Source organism: Nestor notabilis, unplaced genomic scaffold (assembly GCF_000696875.1).
Source record: "Nestor notabilis isolate BGI_N333 unplaced genomic scaffold, ASM69687v1 scaffold22628, whole genome shotgun sequence".
NCBI classification, from domain to species: Eukaryota; Metazoa; Chordata; class Aves; order Psittaciformes; family Psittacidae; genus Nestor; species Nestor notabilis.
The window spans coordinates 1-13,099 of NW_009938995.1; the positions used below are offsets into that span (position 1 = coordinate 1).

The window sequence follows — 13,099 nt, forward strand, 5'->3', positions numbered from 1 at the left end:
GCTGCGGCCCTCCATTGCCCGGGCGCTGAGGGGCTGCGGGGGGCCCGCAGTCACTCGGGGTGGGGGTCCCGCTTGCCCGCTCGGGCCCGTTGCTCTGGCCCCTGACAGATTCCCCCCACCGTGGCTTTGAGGAGCACCTCGGGGTCGGGAGCACGTAGGTGATGGCGGGAGGAGATTTTAATGTAGCATGTTTGGTTGTATTGAGCCTGTTGAAGGGGCTCGGCTCCCGGCCCGTGAGGAGAACCGGTGGGGTTGTTGGGGCCACTTGAGGCCGAGGACGAGGTTTTGAATGCTGAAACTGCAGCTGGAAAACGCAAGCGTCTTAAACTTTTACTCCATCTTAATTTTTAGTGTACTGGAAACATGGAAGTATTTAATTTGGCTGTCATCTTATGTTGGTGTGCTGCAGCAAAAATAGGTAAAATTCATAGCCCTTCTCCACAAAGCTAGGTCTGTTCCAGAAATAGTTGTGATTCCTCATTTTTATTTGGCTTGCTTTCTTAAGCACCAAAATAGGGGGAATGCAGAAAAAAAATAGCTCTTAAGATACTGTCAGCAAACAAGTCCTGCTTTTTAATTGCCCGTTGGTCCTTAAAACTGGTTTCAGACTTCAGTGGCTTAGATAGCTGTACAGATTCTGGGTTTGAAATGTGCATTCTTAATGTAACTTCTGCTTTCCTCCACCAACATTACTTTTTGGGTTTCAGCTCACAGAAATGATGTCTCTTGATATATCTGACAGTACTCAAATCTATGCTGCATTTGTGGTATACCTGGACCTCTTAGAAGGTAATTCAGCAAATATTTTTTTTCCTTTAGGTGCTGTTAAAGTTTGCGCACTAGCAGGACCTTTCCTACAAAGTCTTTGGTGTTATTTTTGAAACTTAATGGTGATGGTTACCTAAGAAACAGATGGTATTTTGGCACTGAAGATTTCTATCCTGTGCTTACCTGGAGTGTTCACGAAGATGAGGGCCCATTTTGTTCCAGGGCAAAGACACTCTGCCTGGGAGAAAAAAAAAAAAAAATCAAAAGAGGAGTAGGGGAAGGGAGAGGAACATGGAAAGGTGAAGTTACAAGTTCAGTGGTTGTGCTGGTAATAGAGTCCTTGTTTGTAGATTAATGTTGAAGTTACTAAATCATAGTGTTTCACTGAAGTTATGATTTTAGCAACTGGCTGACGTATGCTGGCCTGATTATGATGCTTTTTTCTGGAAAGGGTAAGGATTCCTTTAAAAAGATCACTTGGAAGTCTGGTGGCAATAATTATGACAAATGCAGTGTAGTCTTCTGCTGTCTTGTAAGAGTGGAGCAGAGTTATATGATCTATTAATTTCTGCCTGCAATTCTTCCAAGTTGGCTTTATTAAAAAGGGGCTATGTGTAGGCAGGCAGCCAGCCTAGTAAAAATATTTGAGTTTCTTTTGGAGGCTGGTGGTTCTCAAGGTCAGGGAAGGGAGGGGTTTTACAGGCCAGAAAGCACTGTGTCTGTTACTGTTATACCTCTGAAGAAAGTGCCTCAATCACTAAGAGAAGGCTCCTGTAATTCTGCAGCAAAAAACCTTCAGACTTATCCCTTCAACCAGAAGGGAAGAACTGTGTATTATCATTAATCATGCTTTCAGCACCTGCTCCTTCACAGTTTCAGGGTACTGATAAAGTCCAAATTTGTATTACAGACTAAAGCTGTGCAGTTTTTATCTTCTTTTTGCCTTCTTGAAGCAAAGCTTTATCAGACAGATCCCTAGTCACCATCATTCAGTGTAGCTCTAGAGTCAGCAGACTGATACTGTTCCCCTGGGTTTCTTTAACAGGATTGTTTCTCAGAAAGCAAACTTGACGGTTCCACGGGGTAGCTGCATCTCATGAGAAATCTCCTGTGAGAGGAGGGAGGGAAAATGTAGTCTTAGATGTTAACTTAAATATCAAATTGGATATTTGAATGATGAAAACTTGTGTTTTGTGTTCTGGTCCTTCTCATCGATGATGAACCTTTCTAGGGAGAAACTGGCATGAAGTGAAGTATGTTGGAGTAGCAGAATTGCAGCTCGTATGTTTACATGCACGTGAAAGAGAACAGGACAGTCTCCAAGTGATGGTGCCGGTACCTGTGCACATATTGTTGAGCCATGAGAGGTGAGGATGTGGTCAGTGTTTGGTTCACATTACCAGTAAGATATTTAACAGGCTGCTGATGACTTGGTCAGAAGGGGATGGGCGAGAAAACAAAGGAGTATCAGAGGATAGCAATACCTTTGCCTGAGATTTTTTTTTTAATTTTCTAAGTTACATCAGTCTCTGCTTCTCCCTCTCTGAAAGTGGTATGCTGTTGATGCCAGCTTCTCACAGCAACTGAATCCTGCTGATAAACACTTCATATTGTTTAGAAGTTGCATATACTTTAGGAGATAACAATGGATATCAAAGTATGTGTTTGAGAGACAGGGTTAGAACACAAGACCTTCACAGCTTATGTTTTGAACATTCTTGTGTTGCTTTTATGTAGTCTGGAAAAATCTGGCAATGTTTTTTTGTGTCACTGGGCTTTAAAGTATTTAAGAAGAAAGAAATTCTCCTGGACCTATCTAAAAATAAACCTTTTTTTTTTTTTTTTTAAAGCATTTAATCTGTGGATAAGCCTGTTGTGTTTAGTTTGATCTGCTTTTTGTTTTGCAAGTATAATTTGGCTACTTCCAACTGGAAATTTAGTTTTACTTACCCAGAGTTTAATGTGTAACTGTCCCTTGAGCTGTGATTTTTACTTGCTTTCCTTACACATGCAAAACCAAGTAATTCTCAAGCAGAGGACAGCACAGCTAGGACTTTGTGATATTGCAGATGTTTGCAGCCTAGAGAAATTCCGCTTCAGTAATTTTACAGTATATTTTAACAGGCCCTGAGAGCAGCCTCAAACACCCAGTAAGTATGATTTACTCTCTGATAATGGCTGCCTTCTTTTGCTGGTATTTGCCATTCTTTCCTAGGATGTCTCTGAAGACCTCAACTATTTCAGCTGCATCATATGGTAGTACATTTTTCAGTTTCCTCTGTTCCTGCTCTTGCGAGGAGCATGTGCTCAGGGCTGGCTTTACAGATCTTGCTAGTGTTTGCTGTTTCCTCTGGCTCTGTGGGCAGCAGCCTGACACAGTAGTAGGTAGCTAGTGAATTGCACTTAGCAGACGTGTGTGCGCTCTAGGAATGATGTTTTAGACATGCTATGGTTTTTGCCTTTGTTTTTGGTTTGGTTTTTTTTTTCAGTAGTGACAGATGAGTCTCTTGCAGACAGGCTTCTATCTTAATTCTGTTACGTGTTTTCCTAAGTGCATATTTGTGAGGGGGGAGAAAATAACTTACTAGATATTGATGGATTTGAGTACTATATGTGCTGAAAAAAACTTTCATTTGCAAATATTGGTCAGTTGCTCGTGGGGGTTTGGTCTTAAAGAGAAATATGGTGTGTTCTCCACAACAGGGGAAAGCTGCTGAGAGGTCTTGCAGGATGGAATGCTGAGTGTCTCTCTTCTGCCAGGAGCAGGTCACAGTATGTGTATGAAAAGGACACAACTGCTGTTCAGAGTTCAAACTAGATTTTAGGTGGGAAAAGAAAGCCACAAATTAGGATACGGGATCTTTGAGAAATTACGTCTACATGCTGAGTTGCTATGCTTGTTTAATGTAGTAGGTTTTCATCTAGGTTGGAAACTCTTGATTTCTGTCACTGGATGAATGCCAGCAAGTACATTCTAGTTTGCTTTAATGACATTGAGAGATTGCACTGCACGGATGTCCTATCTTTTACTGTTTCATTGGAGCTTTTCATTTGCAGCTTCTGAACTTGTTTGTACTGTGGTGATACTGTTTGCTCTGCTTCTGGCACCAGTGTGGATTGGAATCCATTATTGGAAGGATGTGTGTTAGAGAAGCAAAAAGTGAATGCATCACATTGACTGAAAGTACAGTTTGTGACTAGGTTTTGGTACAGAGCAACTACATAGAGCATATTGTCACTAAAATGAGCTGAATACTGGACTGTAATGCCAGGTGAATTCATTAAAGCCTGTATGTGTTGAATACCCATAGATGGTGTCAGGTTTGTATTCGTGTTATTAAACATGCATGTGCATATGCATACTTGGCATTTCATTAGTGCTGGTGCAGAGAGGCCTGCTCTGTCCTTGTAGAGAAAGAACTGCATCAACTCCTCCGCTCCTTTGCTGGAACAGTAGGTGAAAACCAGGGGGTATAGACAGTAACTAGCTCAAAGCTGCATAGCACAGAGGGAGGCCATTAAAAAGGCATCCTGTAGAAGGAGTTGGAAGCAGTATTACAGTACTGCTGCCTCTTTGTTCTGACAGCAGTGAGTATTTTGTTGTGATTATTGATAGCAGGAGGCTTGTTAGGTATCTGATGTCTTAAATGATATTTTCTCATTTGACTTCCTAAGCTATAGACTGGAAAACTTTTGTACTTAAGTGCTTTGTTGTTTTGTTCAAAGCAATGCTTTGGGGTTTTGTGTTACTTGCTAAAGGTGTAGAGAAAAAGGTATGAGTACAAGTGAACGCAGCTCACTTAATGTTGAAAGTAAGCCACCAGAAGGGCTTGGGAAGGTGAAAACATTCTGTCCTCATTGATGGGCCTGGAAATGCGCTACTTGCAAAAGCAGCTAGCAAATGGCAGGATTTATGGACAGCATTTCCTTGCATAACCAGTATGGCCTGGGTCTGCAGGGGTGGTTTTCCTCTCAAAGCCACTTCAGCCAACTTCTGCCTTCCCATCTGTCTTGTGAAGATTCCTACTTGGCTGATGCTCAGAGGAGAGTGTCCTTAGAAAGCCGTAGTAAAGTTACTGTAGAAATCACCAGCAAGACACCTAAGCAAATGACAAATATAAGCGTCCTAGCCTATTATAAGATTTCATCATGTCCACTTAATGCATGACAATTAACTGCTGTTCAACTTATTAAGCTCACTGTCTGCTTCTACAAACGGCTTGCTGGAAGCTGATCATCCTGCCCTGCCAGTGTGAGGCTGCACTGTAACTTACTGAATCACAAAATCACAGGGTCTGGAGCAAAGTGCCCACCAATGTCAGTGGTAGTCTCATACAGTCTGGAAAGTGGTTTCATGCTGTGCGTGCTCTTAGAATGAAGACTGCTGAATGTTCTGTGAATAAAGACCTAGAGAATAAGATGCAGCTTCTGTGTGTCTTGGATCACTCTGACAACCACACACAGCTGGCTGAGGTTTGGACAACCTTCTGTTTATATGCTTTTGAATTTAGAAGTGATTCATGCTTGAGGAGGAATTTGTCAGTCCATTGGCTGAGACATCTTTGCTGCTAACTATTGCAGATGACACCTTAGTACACACCAAGTGCCTAATTGTCAGTACATTCCAGAACTGTGGCTCCTCGAATCACAGGAAGCAGTTAGTCCTGCTTCAGAGCTAGCAGCAATGACTTGCATAAACCAAGCTCAGCAAGTGTAGGAGAACTTGCAGTGTTGACAGCTGGATTTTCTAGATGGTGTTGAAAGCCTTAACCCTACCAAGGACCGGGGACTTAGATGCTGGATCTAATGGAGTTATGTGTTGTCTGTCCTAGACAAATAACGTCCAAGCAGAATGCTATTAATAACACATCAGATTAAATGCTATGTCACTGCCCTGTTTCTTTTTTGTACAAAAGTGGTGGAAATGAAGGATGAAGTCAGTTACATGAGGTTATGGAGACTGCAAAGTTTGGGTTAGGCTAAGAAGGAAAGGGTTATTTTGTTAAAATGGTAACTTAATTTTAGAAAAAGAATACATAAATGCTTCGATTTTAAAGCTGATAAACATCCTTAGAAGCAAATCTGAGTACCAGAAGTGATTTATCCTCTTCTAAATTTGTAGTTTGTGAAACAGATCTTCCTCTAATTTGAAGTGGTTTTGCTTATAAGAAGTACTGGTATTTTAAATGCACTGGAAGTGTGACATGCATCATCACAGTTTTGTCAGTAACTCTTCTGCTATAAGCATCACTTGAGTTTACTCATACAGCAAATCACACATTGAAAATGCAATTAATTGCTTTTAAATGCAAACTGTTTATTAATAGTTTAAAAGTGATTGCTGTGGTTCGTGCAGCTGAGTTGGTTACACAGTGCTGTGATTGAATGTCCTACAGCTGGTGTGTCTTGCAGAACTTTGCTGAATTCTGATTCCTCTCTTTTGCATGATTTGTTTAGTTTTTCAATTTCCATGGAAAAAAAGAACTTTATGTTCCTTGGGGTTTCAGTTCCTCTTCCTGACCAATGAGGCACATAGTCTTTTCTTTGCAGTCAATTTACACCTTTTCTCACCAGCACATGATTCTTCACATATATTTCAAGGCACTAAGTTAATATTGCTGCCTGCCCTGCAGCTAGGTCTGGAATAATGGTGAGCCATGCTGTGATGGTTTTGTATTGTTGGCTAAATTCAAGGTATTGTGCTTTACAGGAGGTTTCTTCTGCCTTGGTTGTGTTGTCAAGAGGCCTATTTGAAGAAGTCTGGTGCAGTGGTGCACACTGATGCACAGAGTAATGATCTCTGTGTAGTGGTACAGAGACCAACTTGTGCTTACTCTCCAGCCCTGCCTTCCATGGAGGAGAGGGAGCTGTTTTGGCTGGCCAAGCCTGTAATGAATTATTCATCCAAGTATGAAGGGCAGATTGAAAGCTATTGGCTTTTCTGGTATGGAAGGCAGTAGTTCCATTTCAGCTAAATGAAGCTCTATGCAACCTCCATAAAATTACCCTTAGCTTTCAGTTTTACTGCTGCTTCTCAGAGGTGCTTGCATGGGACAAATCACTGAAATACTCTTGTTTGTCACAAAGCTTTCTACCCATGTTATCTTGATGATTCTGTTTTGGATTTTTTTTTTAGTTTTTGGATACAAGTTAAAACCTCAAGCTACAGTTGAAGTTTACCAGTCATAGGTTTCTTTCTCTGGAATGAGTTGTTATTTTGTTAGGAGTGGATCAGTTGGAAAGATGGTAGATTTCTGATGTGTGTTGAAGGCCTACCTAGTACAAAAGTCTTTTATGAATAAAAAAAGAAGATGGGGGGAGAGATGGAAAATTCCTCTCTTGGATGGATTTGTATGGATTTCAGGGAATCCTAGAATGGTTTGGGTTGGAAAAGAACTTAAATTTCATCCAGTTCCAACCCCCCCTGCCACGGGCAGGGACACCTTCCACTACATCAGGTTGCTCAAAGCCCCGTCCAATCTGGCCTTAAACACTTCCAGGGATGGGGCAGCCACAGCTTGTCTGGGCAACCTGTGCCAGCACCTCACCACTCTCACATTAAAGAATTTCTTTGTAATATTTCATCTAAATCTGCCCTCTTGCAGTTTAAAGCCAATCTCCCTTGTCCTATCACTACATGCCCTTGTAAAAAGTTCCTCTCCAGCTTTCTTGCCGGCCCTGTTTAAGTACTTGGAAGACTGCTATAAGGTCTCCCATGAGCCTTCTCTTCTCCAGGCTGAACAACCCCAAGTCACTCAGCAGGTGCTCCAGCCTCCTGATCATCACGTATTGCCCTAGCTTATGTATGTTGTTTTCCTTTCACAGTGCTTTTGTTCAAGACGTACTTTTTTGTGTGGGGAAACCTAAAGCTTCAGTGTTGCCTGTTTTAACATCCAACAGCTTTTCTTCATAGGAAGGAGGAGAGAAAGGAAAGGAGTGGTTGCAAGAAGTTTTAATTCATAGTCTTCTCACTGTGCATGCAGCAGCACACACACTTGTTCTGTGTATTCTCCTGGAGCTCTGGATGCCTTTTATTTTTTTTACCAGGTAGTCATTGGCATAAATCCTGAGAAGGCAGCATGTATAGGGTTGATTGTCCCTGATCTTCTGGGCTAGGCTGAGCCTGTGAGTGGGCAAGTCTGAGGTGATGAAGAAGGCAGGTGATTGATGATTGTGTTGTATAGTTTCCTTCAGGAGATGACAAAGTGAATGATGCATTCTTCCAACATGAGCTTTACTTGAGACTGTATTGAAAACATGCTAAGCTTTTATTCAGACACTGCAGAACAGTATTAACTGTTTCTCAGCTGTACATTTTCTCATGTGAAGTCTGTACATTCTGCTTAAACCTTGATGTCTAGCCGGTGGAGTGGGCATACCTGAATGTCTGTTGAAAAGGAGGAACCAGGTAGAGCCAGTCCATGCTGAATGCTTGACACTGCAGCTTCTGTGAGGTTCATGCTGTTGGAGCATGGCCTGTAAAGGCTAGGGAACCAAAATGAGAGTCATTGTGGACCCCTTGGTATCAGTGGGAATGATGTTTGAAGAACGTGACCTAACACAGTTGCAACTCATGAGGAAAAGGATGCTGGTAAATGAAGGCTATCAAGACTGTTGGTGGAGTATGCTAAAGTACTGGATTTATTGAATACCCCTGTTCCAGAGGCTTCTAACATTTGATGCTTTCAGAACCATTAAATCCACTTTTACTTGAGCAAAAGCCATCCTTAATACCTAGCATAATGTATCAGACATACTGATCATCAAGGAGCTTATCCATTAATTTAGGGAGGAGTTGTTAACATACGGGCTTCTTGTTTAGGACTTCAGTTTACTGGTTGCTAAATGCAGCTGTTGTGTGAGATGGGCAGCCTAGAGGGCTGTCTCTTGTGAAATAAAGGCTTCATGCCTTGCTTAGGAGGTCAAATATGCATTCCTTTGAATTTCAGCAGGCCAAGAACACTTCTTGCTGCTTTCCCCCCTCCATAGACAGTGTTAGATACATCAAAAGGATTAAAAATCTATAAATTTCCTGTAATATTTCATCTTTCTGTTTGTGGCAGGTAGCAAGTGCAATGAAATCGGCACAAACCCAGATGTTCTCTGACTCCTCCTTTGAAATGTCTGCTGCTGCAGAGAAACTGTGAACATGCAACACCACAGACTAACAGTGATGCCCTTCGGGGGGGAGAGGAAACACAGGCGTCTGATACAGACTTCCTGAATTCCGAAGCTTATTCTTTCAAAAGATACCCTCCCACTAATCTGCAGATGTTCTGCACTGCATTATGGCTAGTTGTGGTATGCATGAATGAGAGCTCTTGTTTTGGGGCTGCCTGTGTTGAGAAAAGTGGCAAGAGGAGAAATTTGCACTTGCAGTTCTAATTCTTTATGGCAATAGAGGCTGATTCCCAGTGTGCAGTGGAAACTATTGGGCTCTGTGGATAGCAGTGTTAAAAGATCATCCTGAGGCAATGGCCTAAGTTTTTGTGCTCTTTACATAAACCCTGAAACTCAGTCTCCTGAAAAGTAAGTCAAGCATGCAAAGAAACATCAATTTGTTGTCAAGACGTGACGAGTTTTGGGATCATGGTGTATCTTCTAAGTCTAAATGCTTAATGGGGGTAAATAAAGGTTCAGATGTCTGTGCTTGGCAGTGTAAGAAGAAATGATGGGTGGTGGGAAATCTAGAACTAAGACCTTACTGTAACATCCATCCCACTTAATAGACTAGGAGGAGAAATGGTGAGAGTTACTAAAGAAAATACGAATGAGTTTCTACCGTGGCTGACAGGTGAATACAGGCCACTGACTGATTGTGCTTCCATGTATAGGACTGTCCACATTCAACACAAGTTTGGTTTCTTTGGGTCCCAAAATATCTCTCCTGGGTAGCTGTACTCTTTTATTTGGCTTTTTATTGTCGTTTCTATTTTGCATTCCCAGGAGAGAGATTAATATCTACTGCTTCATAAATGCCACAGATAGTTCTTTCCTCTCTGGGTCTCTGCCAGTAGCAGTATGAGTCTCTTGCAGGTGTCTCTTTTCTGTCAGTGGCCAGTATAGTATCTCTTTGTTTACTTGTTCTCTTGTTATGAATGTGCTGATGGTTGGAGAACCAGAGTATGGCTTTTCACAGCCTTAGTGTCTGTTGCATGAAATGGCTAACTATGTTGTATTGCCTTGCTTGCATTATATATGGGCCAGTGGTGAAACCAAAAGAAAAGGCACTTCTGAATTTAGCCGAGCTGAATTATGAACAGTTCAGAACACGGATACTTAAGAGGGTCATGGGCTTAATAGCATAGGCTTTCCAGGCTGCTGCTTATTCTCTGCCACTTTCCATTTGGCTTTTATTAAGGGATCAAAGAGGTTTCGAAGGAAGATAATGATTGAAGTTCGAAAGCTGATGCATTTTGAAAGAGCCTTATTTTCAGCTACAGTGCTCAGCTTCAGAAATGCATGTTTATGGTGAGTGAGATCTTAGGGGCGCATGAAGTGAGTGGCAATTTCTGTTTTAATTTTCCCACATTCACTGCATAGCTGACCTCTCCCCAGAGTGTAACCTGTCTTGGCAATCCCAGATGAGCCCTCTTGCACCTGACCTTGAGTGCAAGGAGAAAGCTCCTTGTGGAAATGCTTGCTATGGGGAGTGTTGCTGTTCTGCCCCTGGGCACTGTGCTCCTGCAGTACTTGCTCAGAACAGTAATACAAAGACTCTGGAATAAGTGTCGTACTCAGCTCTGTACTAAAAAGTAACTGGCATGTTATTCTTAAAATAAGCTGAACAGGAAAAATGCTTAAATTTGTCTTGAATTTTTAAGGATGACATTATTTATGTGACTGTTTTGAAGAAGTCTTGTGGCTTCTAGTCTAGACAGGGAGGTAGAGAAACCTGGCTTCAGTGCCTGGGTCTTCCACAATCTGGCACAGAATTGTAGTACAAGAGACTGGAAGACTTACCTCTGCAGATGGAACAAGTCTTAATTATTTTGTCCTCTAACTGAACACCATGTGTCAATCAGATTTTTTTAACTTTTTTTTTTTTTTTAATCTAATGAAAACAAGGCCATTAGCAATTGTCCTGCTATGATTGTGGCAGCTGAAGGATGGTTGAGGCATTGTCGTGGTTCAAGCCCAGCTGGCAACTTGGAACCACGCAGCCGCTCGCTCACTCCCCGCCTTTTCCTTCCTCCCCCCGCTCCCGGAGGGATGGGGAGGAGAATCGAAGGAATGTAACTCCCACGAGTTGAGATAACAGCTCTCCAGTAACTAAGGTATAATACAAACCACTACTGCTACCAATAATAATGATAAGAGGAATAACAAGGGAAAAGGACACAACCGCTCACCACCCGCCGACCGATACCCAGCCCGACCCGAGCAGCGATCTGGGCCTTCCGGGTAACTCCCCCCAGTTTATATACTGGGCATGACGTGCTGTGGTATGGAATACCCCTTTGGCCAGTTTGGGTCAGGTGTCCTGTCTCTGCTTCCTCCTGGCTTCCCCTCCTCTCTGGCAAAGCATGAGACTGAGAAAGTCCTTGGTCAGAGTAAACATTACTGAGCAACAACTAAAAACATCGGTGTTATCAGCATTGTTCCCAGACTGAAAGTCAAAAACACAGCACTGCACCAGCTACTAAGAAGGAGAAAAAATGACTGCTGTAGCTGAACCCAGGATGTGCACAATAGTACACCTAAGCAAAGCTAAGAAGCATATGTTGAGCCATTTCCAGCAGAGATGTATGTAACTGAGTGTATTTTTATAAGATTCTTTGTAATTTGATTTTGTTGCTTGATTATACAACTTTGGATTTTTACTAGAACAGATATTATACTTTCTTTTGTGAAGACAAATTTGCAGAATGAACCCAAGGTGAATAAAAATAGCAGTGGTGCACTTCTACCTTTGTGCCCTCCTTGGGTGGTTGTGGACTCCTTTTTAACTGATTGTTTCTTCTTCTAGGATGAGAGAGATCATGAAGAAAGCGTCACTCCCACAGGATGATCCTGACACCCCGCTGTCAGTTACTTTGGCCATAGTTGAGTCAGATTCCACAGTAGTCTACTATAAAATGACTGATGGCTTTGTAATACCAGATCCTCCTGACGATACTGAAGATACAGACAATAAACAGTGGAGAAAGAAAAGAAAGCTTTTGAAGTGATTAAGACAAACACTTTTCTTGAGCTACTGTCCTGAAACCTAAACAAATCCAGGAACTTACGTATGTAAATAAGTTATGTGCTAAAGTCTGCCTTCTGCATATCAAGCATCTTTTCATGGAGAACAGAGGCTTGTGCAGCTATACTGTAATGAAATGCCATTTAAAGTATGAAATGGGTCATGCTTTGAGACTAATAAATATACTTGTGAGATGTTTCCAAAGCTAGTCTCTTCTTTGTATCTTGTCAGGTACATAACAGAATAAACACATCCTTACCTATATTGTAAATATTTTTAAAGGTAGATCTTAAGGGGTTTCTGGTGGAGGTACTGATACCAAGTTAAGAGCTTTGTAGCTTACAGAGTGTCTTTGTCTTAACACTGTCAGAAGCACTCATGCCATTTCCCAGCTTACATTTCTGAACACTTACTTTCTTTTCCCTGCTGTTGGAGAAAATACTTTTACACAGAAATACCTTATTTTAAGTCTTTCACTGCAGAGGGAAGACTGACTATAGCAATAAAAGAGGCTACTAGAATAAAGCATAGACTAGTAAAGAGGGTTCTCTTTATCTGCCTGAAATACCTATGAGCAGAGGCCTGCCTTTCACATGGTGGTAGGTTATGACTAGATCAACCACACCTCAAAGTGTTGATCCAGGGTAGTGTTACCATGTAGCTGAATGCACACCATGATAAAGGTCATGATCCAGAAGCACCACTAAGGGCTTGTTTCACATACAGTGTTGGACAACTGTCTAAGAACCAAAAAAAGTGCACTGTGTTTACATCCCAGTATGATGAAGTTGTCTAAATGGTGACATGCCTTCCTCTTTGGTTTCCTGTCTGAAATAGCTTCAGTATGCTTTTAGTGCTTCACTGTCATGTTAGTGCTCAAAGCTCTCTGAAGAGGAGCATGGCAATGGGGCTTTTTTTATCTGTTGCCAAAGTACATCACCATCTACACTCGTAAGAGGATGCTAGTTACCTGCTTCATGCAGCAGGCAGGTTTCTGTACCCACTGTAATTTCTAGGATTTTCTTTTTTTTTTTTTTTAAATTTTTTAGATTTTTTTTATTTGACATAGCTTGTGCATGTTGGACTGGCTGCCCAAGAGGTGCTTCAGCTAGGAGTAAGTTAAGAGGTAAAAAAACGATCTGA

General features: G+C 41.8%; 1 protein-coding gene across 1 annotated transcript; it reads left to right on the forward strand.

Moving 5' to 3' along the window:
- Positions 1 to 716: 716 nt before the first annotated feature.
- TSEN15 (TSEN15 tRNA splicing endonuclease subunit) lies at positions 717 to 11,939 on the forward strand. Its single transcript, XM_010019643.1, has 3 exons — positions 717 to 789; positions 2,000 to 2,135; positions 11,738 to 11,939. Exons 1-3 carry the CDS (start codon positions 717 to 719, stop codon positions 11,937 to 11,939), a joined length of 411 nt encoding a protein of 136 aa, XP_010017945.1.
- Positions 11,940 to 13,099: the final 1,160 nt, after the last annotated feature.

Coding starts and splice junctions, on each gene's coding strand:
- TSEN15 (XM_010019643.1), top strand. CDS start 717: ATGATGTCTCTTGATATATCTGACAGTACTCAAATCTATGCTGCATTT. Junction 790..1,999: donor ATACCTGGACCTCTTAGAAG/GTAATTCAGCAA, acceptor GAACCTTTCTAG/GGAGAAACTGGCATGAAGTG. Junction 2,136..11,737: donor ATATTGTTGAGCCATGAGAG/GTGAGGATGTGG, acceptor TTCTTCTTCTAG/GATGAGAGAGATCATGAAGA.